Raw genomic sequence first — 9,986 nt, 5'->3', positions numbered from 1 at the left:
CCGGCTCCCGGACCGGCACCAGCGGGGTCCCCGTCCAAGCGGCGGTGGCGGCGGCGGCCCCGGTGGAGCCGCTCCCACAGTTCAGCCTCGGCCAGGCCGCTGGGGCGGGGGCGGGGGCGGCGGCGGGCTCGGCCCAAGGGGCGGCTGCGGCTGCCGCAGCGCGGGCAGCAGGCGGGCCCGGAGGGCGGCCCGGGCCCGGGGCCTGGCCCCGCTTCGGTGGCGAGGGGAGGCCGGCCCAGCGAGTGGCCGCGCTGCAGGACCCCTGCCTCCGCCAAGCACCCCGGGCAGGCCGCCGTGGCTGTACCCGGAGCTAGCTCCTCCCCGCCGCCCCGCCGGCCCCGCCGCCTCAGAGAAGCCGCCGCCGCCATCTTGTTTCGCGTTTGAAGGGAGAGACCGTTGGGGGCGGGAGGCGGGTGCGAGGAGGGGGCGTGGCTAAATATCTACATATTCATTAGAGGCCCGGGCTCTGGTTATTTTTATCCATAGGGAGGAGAAGAAAGGCGAGAAATGGGCGGAGCGGTATCAAGACAGGCGTGGCATATTCATATAGAGGGTCTGGCCCACGCGCTTTGAGACCTGCCTTTGGGCCCGACAGAAAAAGGAAATGGCTAAGAAATGGGCGGGGCAGTAAGCTCAGCGGGGCAGTACTATATCTACATACTTGCAGCTTTTACTCCAGGGTCAGGTCAGCAGGTGGGAAGTAAGAAGAAGTAGGGGGCAAAGGCAACGCCTATTTGGGTGGGACTTAGATGCATATTCATAAGGAGGCGGGGTTCTACTGCTGTGACCACGCCCTCCGAAGGAAGATGATTCGGGCGGGACGGGCTGGCTCTGCATATTCATGAGATAACCCAGCTCTTGTCAACCTCTTGGGGGCCGGGTTGGGACGAGAAGTAGTCTTTTAAATATTCATGAAATGTCCCTCTTGGCTCCGCCCTTGACGCACTCCTCAGTCCCGCATAGAGCTTTGACGCATAGGCTATTCCAGGCCAAGTCTAGACATACACAGGCAAAACGCAGTAAGTGAAGAGATGAAATCTGGTGTAATGTGGTTTCCTCAAGCCTCTTAGGGCCGGAAGCTACATGACATGGGTTCGAGTGTCAGCTTCACCATTTGCAGGCTATGGAACTTTTGGAGTGCCTCTTCTCCACCAAACTTCGGTTTCCTCATCTGAAAAATGAGAATGCCAATCCTTTCCATGGCAATTGTTGAGGAAAGTACGTTTTTAAAGGCGTCAGCTTTTATTACTAATTGAGGTAATTTTCAGGAAGCTGAAGGCTAAAATAATACTACTGTCCTCTGAAATAAGCAGACAAATGAGACACGGGGGCTTTGGGAACTTGAATTACCTAAATAATTATCTCAGGTCTCCTCTGGAGGATGTTTCCTTTGGGCAATTGCCAGGAAAAATCCATCTGGCCAACCTTGAGATATTTTTGCCTTCACTGCCCAGTTATTGATCTGTTTGCAATTCAAGTCAACAAAAATTCATTATTCCTAGGCGATTGGGTAGAGAAAAGGGAGTTTTGTAATCAGGAAAACTATATGAGAAAAGAGGCTTGAACAGTTTCAGTTGTGTCCTTTTTATTATTATTCCCTCTACTTAAAATTCCATCACTCCCCCGAAATCTTCATCATAGTTTAAAATCCTATTTTTTAAGGCTCATTTTAAAATGCCACCTCATCTATAAAGCCCTCTCTGATTCTCTGTGGCCAGGTATGACTTCGTATTTCTCTGTCCCTTTGGTACCTTATGCTGACTACAGGTCAGAGCATTGCCTTCAAGACTTGGACCAGGATGATAGGATGTAGAATAGGACACCAACTAGTTGATCTAAAGTCTACTTTCTGTACTGTAGTCTACTGTAAAGTGTAAGTGTATACATGGTATGTAAAGTTGGATGGGGGGATGGATAGTAGGATGAAGATGGAGGTCCAGCAGCCTAGAGGAGAGGTAAAGAGATTTGATTCGAAAGAAGAGGGGAGGGACAGCTAGGTAGCTCAGATAAAGAAGCAGGCCTGGAGGAAGTTCCTGGGTTCAAATCTGGCCTCCCATACTCCTGGCTGTGTGATCCTGGGCAAGTCACTTAACCCCAATTGCCTAGCCTTTACTCAGTTACTGCTGCCACTTTCTCCACAACTCTGTTTGTGGGTTGTGGGTGGTTTTGATGGAACTCCAGGTTACTTAGGAACTTTCTTCTCAAGATATTCATTTACCTTAGATTAAGAGAAAATAATATGGAGTAATTAGGTGGCTCAGTGGATAGAAAACCAGGCCTGGAGAGGGGAGGTCCTGAGTTCAAATCTAGTCTCAGACACCTCCTTGCTGTGTGATCTTAGGCAAGTCACTCAACTCCCATTGCCTAGCCTCTAGCACTCCTGTCTTGGAACCAATACATAATATTGATTCTAAGACAGAAGGTAAGGGTTTTGTTTTGTTTTTTTAAGGGAAGGAAGGAGGGAGAGAGGGAGGGAAAGAAGGAGGAAGGAAGAGAGGGAAGAAAGAGAAGCTATCATTCTTTGATGGAGCAATGAAGGATAGAATGGGAAAGAACCTATCTATTCCTCAGTTCCTTTCTGGAGAGACATTTTAGGAAGGATAAGCTGGACCAAAGGAGAAAGAGGGAAGGGGAAGCAGGGGAAGGGAAAACACCTACTATGTGGCAGGCACTGAACTACATGCTTTACAAATATCTCATTTTGGTGCTTTTATGACTCCATTTTGCAGTTGGGGAATCTGAGGCAAATAGAGATTAAGTGACTTGTCCAGAGTCACACAGCTAGGGAGTATCTAAGGCATGTGGTCCTATTTAAACTCAGATCTTCCTGACTAAATCGAATACTTTATCTACTTGAACACCTATAACTGTCTCAAACAGGGGAATGACATTTTGTTTAATCTAGAGGAGGAGAGCTCTATGATATAGATGTAAGAGAAAAAGACTAGACCTATAGTCAGAGGACCTAGATCATTGAACCCAGATCTTAGAGTCACAGGACTTAGGTTAAAACACCATTTCTACTATTTACTATTACTGTAATCTTGGGTAAATCCCTTCTCTGCTCTGCTCATTAAATTTCCACCTTTGTAAAATGAGGTTGAAATACATAATAATAATGATGATAGCTTGCATTTATATGATACTATAAGTTTGCATAGTGTTTTACAAATTTTATCTCATTTGATCCTCACAAAAACCCTGGAAGGTAGGTACTATTCTTTACCTATATTTCCAAATGAGGAAACTGAGGCAGATAGGCTTGGTCAGGGTCACAAAACTCTAAAGTCTCATTAGAACTCAAGCCATCCTAACTCCAGCTTCAGTGCTCTATCTGCTTCAGTCATTGAAACTATTTCACTTTTGAAGGATAAAATTATCATTAAAGCAAATCAAAAGAGTTTTGAACTATACTGCTTTGAATAGAAAGAGAGCTTCAGCTGATGTCCAGATAATTGAAGGAACCTCTTCATTATTCTATCAGCTATAAGCCCCATGCCATGAGAAAGGCAAGGAAGTAGATGGCCTGGCACTTGCTAGCTGTATGACTATGAAGATACCACTGAATTTCTCTGAAACTCAATTTTTCTTATCAGGAAAATGGAAAGACTACCTGCAGCACCTGCTCTGGCTACAGTCTTTCCTGGCCTCCTTTAAGTCCCAATTAAAATCTCACCTTCTACAGCAAGCTTTCTCTATCCCCTCTTAATTCCAGTGCCTTTTCTCTGTTGGTTATTTCATATTTATCCTGTATATAGTGTTATAAGGAGTTTTATTAATTTCACTGTGTCTTTAAGGGGCAGAGCAGATAGATCTTGCCCTCCATCTCTTTAAGAGATCAACCATAAAAGAAAGAAAAGATCAGTTAAGTTACTTCATTTTCTCTGACTTCCTTGGGAGCAGGGTTTCTGGGTGATTCTCATAGACATGAAGATCTGACAGTTACTTTGAGACTTTTGCTTTTGAGAGTTTGAGATACACAATAGAATAAGAGAAAGAGTCTGAGTTACTGAGAGCTTTTCCCCTCAGTTCCTTGAGGGAGAAGAAGCTGTCAGAGGGGCTTGTCTCCTCTGACTTCAAAGAGAGCAGAGCTGGGTCAGTTTCTCTCTGTAAAGAGAATCTGACAGTTTGATTTCATATATTACTTTAAGGAGTTTGTTACCAATTTAGTGTTCATCGTATAGATAGATAAGACAGATAATGAATTTAATATAAGTTAGACAGAATGGATAAGTTTTAGGCTTGCTTTGCTGGGCAAGAAGATCCTGCCAAGAAAGGCAATTAGAATTAGGGTTCTTAAAGAATTTAGTATAGGATTTGAATTTAAGATATAAGGATGAATAGTTATACTATCCTATTTCCTATCTCCTATTTCCTATCCCTACCTCTTGTAGAGATTAAAATTAATATGCAAAATACTAAATATTATATTTATAAATATTTTATTAATTATAAACTAACAAAAGAAACTAAGAGGTACTAACCAGCTTGCTCCCAGGAACCAAAGAGAGGTTTATTAATATTTAACTAGAGAGCTAGAGAACACAAAAGAACATTCCCCACTCACTTCGTGTGGAAAAGAGAGCTAAGGCAACAAACACTGGGCACCACTCAATTCACATGGAAGAGAGAGGGTGTGGCAGAGGGATCCCAAATTTTATACAGACCATGTAAAAGATGTACGTATATGAAAGGTAAAAGGAATTGTGGGTAATACAGAAAGGAAGTTTAGGTAATGTAGTTTTAGGGATTCAAGATAATTCTAACTATACACTCTCCTCCCAATAAATAAGGATGCTAGCTTACCAAACAGCTCTCTGCAACTTCATTGACCTCTATCAATATTTACCCTATAACAGCTATATATTACCCATAACAATAGTTTGTATATAGTTGTTTACATTTTGTCCCTCTCATTAGACTATAAGCTCTTTGAGGGCAAGCACTATCTTATGTCTTTTTGTATCCTCAACACTTAGCACAATGTCTGGTCATAGGAGGTTGTAATAAATGTTTAATGATTGTTTTCTTCAAACAAGTGATATTATTTTTGAAATGTTGATTGATTGATTCTGACTTTCCTTATTGCTGCAAAGAGTACCACCATTCTTCACTTTATTTCCTCCATGAATTTTTCTCTAGTGTAAGCAATATGTTTCTTTTCCAGTGTTTTTCTACCTTACTTACCTTCATGTACTCCTTATACAGTGACACAGGCTATCTTGCTGTTCCTCATACCCAACACTGTATTCTACCTTTACAGTGGCTATCCCTCATGCCTATCTCTTAGGTCATTTGATCTACTTCAGGACTCAGCTCAAACATCACCACCTTTCAAGCAAGGCCTTTCCCATTCCCCCCCCCCCCCACCTTCTAGAGTCTTCTTCCCAAAAATTATCTTTCATCTACTCTCTATCTTGTGTGAACCCATTCTTTAACAAATTGTTTGCCCCATTAGAATATGAGGGTCCTGAGGACAAGAAATTTTTTTACAATTCTTTGAACAGCTAGGTTTCAGTGTGTGGAAAAAACAAATTCCTCTGAAGTAGTGATGAATTATTTGAATTCAAATTCTGGGCTGGAACCAATTGTCATATTTTACATAAATATAACTTCAAATAGTGTAAATTTGAAGATTTACTTCAGAGGATTCATTATTCACACTAATTAGTACCTAGCTATGTTCCCACTATTTCAGATTTCAAATTAATACACAATAAGTGCTTAATAAATGATTGTTGCTTGACTGTTTGATTTAATGCTTGCCATTCTTCAATGGCTGACTTCTATAGAAGTTTAGGCTACAGTCCCATGATGGCAAACCTATGGAACATGTGTAAAAGATGGCATGTAGAGACTTCTCTGTGGGCACGTGCAGGCCCCCAGGCTTGGCCAGCCAGCAGTCTGGCTTCTTCCTCAAATGTGGGGATGGGGTGGGTGGGACCCTTGGCCTGGCAGATGCAGGGCACTGCATGTAGTCAGGGGTTGGGGCACATGGTCAGGGGCAGGGCAGGGCACATAGTCTGGGGGATGGGTGGGGCATGGCATGCAGTCCCTAAAAAGTTCTAAAAGGTTTGCCATTACTGCTATAGGTTCTTACCTATTGTGTCTTTAAATAGTTTAGAATATGCTCTCTCAAAACCTAGAATGTTTGCCAGATTTTCCTAGCTTTCTTCATCAAAAATTATAAAATGGAGCTGTCACTTTTCCCCAAGATTTTCATCATTTACATCCCAGGCACCAGTTCCTTCCCCTAGGTTGTGTTGGCAAACCTATGGCATGCATGCCAGAGGGGTCTGCTCCCCTCCCTCTCTGAATTGCACCTAAGGACATTTCTCAGATGACCCACCCCTCTGTCCAGCAGCCCAATGGGAGCACTTCCTCCCTTCCCTGTCTGGAGTAAGGCAGGGGCTTACACATGGTCTAAGAATTGCAGTTGATCTTGCCCTCCATCTCTTTAAGAGATCAACCATAGTGATGTTCACTATGTAACCTTAGTGAAGGATTAAAATAAAATTTTAATAAATATTTCTTGTTTTTTTTTTATCATAGGCTTCATATTTACCAGAAGAAATTTGGAACTGTTTTGGACTTTGGCCAGAGTTCTCAGCAGCATCCCAAGTTCTGTGACTATCTGGAAGATAAGCATTTTTCTATGAGATTAACCCTTGTCTCATAGAATGTGTTTTCTTCATGACTCTTGATTAAATTTTGATACATATTTTGCTTAGCTGTATCTTGGAACTCAAGACCTTGACCAGGTTGCTGGAACCCTAGGAACAGTTGTGCAAAGTACAATTGACCAAAAACCTTCTTTGTTTAAGGCCAATGAGAATCCGCTTCTGGAAAGGGAACTTTGGAGTCTCGTCCATGGAGAAGATGCTCTGCCTGGGACATTTTCCTGAATAGAACACCCTAAAATGCTGTACCCTGGGACTCTCCAGCTGGAATATTCAGGTGTAGGTGCTTTCCCCATTCGGCAATGTTTCTTTTTTTCTATCTCTCTTATTATTGCTAGTGGTGCTCTCATTTGTATATTCCTTTGTGTTTTCTGTTGTAAGCTAAATTGCTAGATTTTTGCATAATAATAATAAGCCTACTTTTTTTACCTTTTTACTTAAAAATGCTGTAGAAAAACATGTCTTATTGTAGGAGAAAATCTCGAACCAAAAAGAGTTAAGCTACTGTAATATGCCTAGGTGAAAATTAGATACCAAAGAGATTTTCCCTTTTGAAGGCTACTCCATTTCTTAAAGCGCAACTTATCATTATTAGTACAGATAAAAACAGGTTAGCTCTTCTATTTTGGGAGAGAAGAAGCAACATGTAATAGAGAGAGAAAAATGGTTTTGAAGCCAAGGAGACTTTGGGTCAGATTCCAATTCTGACACAAACTGGACAAGAACATGGGCAACTCACTTAACCTCAAAGGGTGCTAGGCAATTCTCTGAGCTAATCAGTTGCAAAGAAGGTACCAGTCTACACTGATAAAGATACTTTCCTCATCTGGAAGTCCCCTATACTAATAAAATCATAGGTCTAGTCAGTGATCATTGTGGAAAGCTAATATAAATTTATATCCCTTTTTGGCCCCCCAAATAGCCTTTTGATTTTAAAGCTTAACAGTTTCATTTGGGGGTTGAAACTCAGGCTCTCTATCCTGAGGTCATGGTTGGGGTCCTTTCTTCTTTTGTATAGATTTTTTTTTTTATTTTTGTTAAGGGCAGGCAGGTGAGTCCTGCTCCTTGTTTATAAATAGTCAGGTAGTAAAGTCAGTCAGCTAGGACCATTTTGGGTCATGTGGTAAGGGATAAAAGAAAATCTGGCAGGAAGATTCCCATTTTGTCCTGATTGAGGTCTGAGTCCTTCAATCTGAGAGGCTCTGGAAAGGGACATCAGGAAGAGCACAAACTGATGGAGAGGATAGGAACTGTAGGCTCAGGAGGCAGTATGGTCTTGCTCTGGGCTTCCTCAGCTGCTTCTGCTTCTCTCTTTCCCTGTCTCTGGCCCACTTTTTGCTATTTAATAAATAATAATTATAAATTTAAGATATGGCTTCTAGAGAATTTTAATCATTACAACATACACATGTCAGTTGCACTAAGTGCTGGGATATAAAGGAAGGCCCTATCCTTGAGGATACCACATTCTAACAAGGATGACAACATGAAAAAAGATTGTATATATCAGCTAATATGTCAATAGAACATAATAAAGGTGGGATTTTACCTGGATCTTGAAAGAAATGAGGAGATGAGGAAGGAAAGCATCCCCAGACATGGGGGACAACCCTGCAAAAGGCATAGAGGGGAGAGTTTGTATGTCCTATTCAAAGAGCAACTGATAGGAGAGAATATGACAGCAGAGCATGTTTAGACAGTCAATAAACATGTTCTAAGCACTGTAAAAATAAGTGTAAATGAATTGATTATGGGTTGTAAAATGATTTAAGATACTCTGCTTATTGTGCTTATAAAGGATCTTCAGTTTATATCAGTGAAGTGAAACTCATAAGTGAACCTCCCTTTAGGGCCAGGCACAAGGATTCTAAGGAGACTCTTGTTATAAAAATAAAATATTTATTGAAATTATAAGGATAAAAAAGGATTTTTAACTCTAAGGGAGTCTAACTCCACCCAAATAAAACTCCCTGGTTCCACAAGGAATGGCTTCTCCTGTTTCCACAGGCTACACTGATCCTTCCTGATCTGACTAGCCCAAATTTTTACTATTCTAAATAAACTAACACTATTATCCTTATAATTCTTAACTTCACCTCCAAGTTATAAAAATAACAAAGGCTAGGTTGAATCTTAACAAGAACCAAAGACCAGGTTTTTCTCTGGTCTTCTCAGATTTAAAACAATCTATAAAACAGTAATAGATAGTTAATAGTGTTTCCCAAGTTGGAAAAATAAAACTACTAAGCTCTTTCAGATCTTTCCCTCCTTTCCTTTTACCTCATATAGTGAGAGAAAGAGAGAGAGAGAGAGTTTTTGATTTCAACTATAGTGAAAGTGTGTAATGTGAGAATGGTGCAAAAAAATCGTACAGTTCATGTCCATTGTTCATGTCCAGTCTGTGTTCCTCTTCTCGGTGTTGATTTTTTTTTTTTTTTGCAGTGTCTTTATTATAGTACAATCATCCTTTCTGCTGTCACCTTCTCTGTTTCTATTTTGTTGTCTTCTCCTTTGTCTTGATCTTGATCTCTGTCTCCATTTTATTCTTCTTCTTCTTGATTAATTTCTCCTTCTGATGTCTTTTTGATTATAGCCATGTTGTCTGATATAATCTCTTCTGTTGCTTTTGCTTTTTTCACATGTACAAAGAGCCCACTCTTTGCTTGGGAGGGTCTCTGGAGGTGGGATGGCGTGGCAATAATGAAATGAAAATGAGCCAGAATGCAAGCAGAATTGCAGAGGCTATTCTCTGTTGCCATCTGCTGATTTTTATTTTTATACCCTTTTTTCTTTATGATCTCATACAGGTTTTGATTTTCCCATACATTCAAAGGATAGTTGATTACATCAAATAAGATACAATAATATCAATCTGGTCCAAATTTTGTTCCCATTATATTCCTTCATTTTTCACTATTTTTTAAAAAAAAAGTATGTTTGCTGTTCTTTCTGCTATAGGGTTAATAAGACTGCAGTTCTGGAAGGGTGATTCCGTACTAATTTGTTATTCCTCTGTTTTCCTTGTGTTTCACTGTTTCCTTGGTCTGTGGGAGTTTGGGAACAAACCCAGGCCAGGTACTTTCTTGCTGGGGAATTTAGAAACTTGCATTAACTCACTAATTGATGGTTTTTTGCTGGCCTGATTCTAGGGAAAGTTTCTATACTCTGGGGGTTTGTTTAAGGGTTTATTTTGGGATAGTGGGTAGTCTGTGACTGTGGTTGTTCTTGCCATGAACCTGTATTGTTTTTTTGTGTCTCCCTGGGCCTGAATAAGGATGCTGATTGCAATAGTTTCAATGCAAGTGA

At 41.2% G+C, this 9,986-nt stretch overlaps 1 protein-coding gene across 1 annotated transcript in view; it reads right to left on the bottom strand.

The window, feature by feature from the left end:
• Positions 1-368, bottom strand: part of RNF169 (ring finger protein 169) — a 111,605-nt gene extending 111,237 nt beyond the window's left edge. The window contains exon 1 of the mRNA XM_044668143.1: positions 87-368. Coding sequence (XP_044524078.1) covers positions 87-368 — 282 coding nt within the window. The remainder of the gene's footprint in view (positions 1-86) is intronic.
• Between the last annotated feature and the right edge of the window lie 9,618 nt (positions 369-9,986).

The sequence above is a fragment of the Gracilinanus agilis genome, chromosome 3, assembly GCF_016433145.1.
Source record: "Gracilinanus agilis isolate LMUSP501 chromosome 3, AgileGrace, whole genome shotgun sequence".
NCBI lineage: Eukaryota > Metazoa > Chordata > Mammalia > Didelphimorphia > Didelphidae > Gracilinanus > Gracilinanus agilis.
The sequence above is the reverse complement of the archived record's forward strand: the minus strand, read 5'-3'. Positions and strand labels throughout refer to the sequence as shown.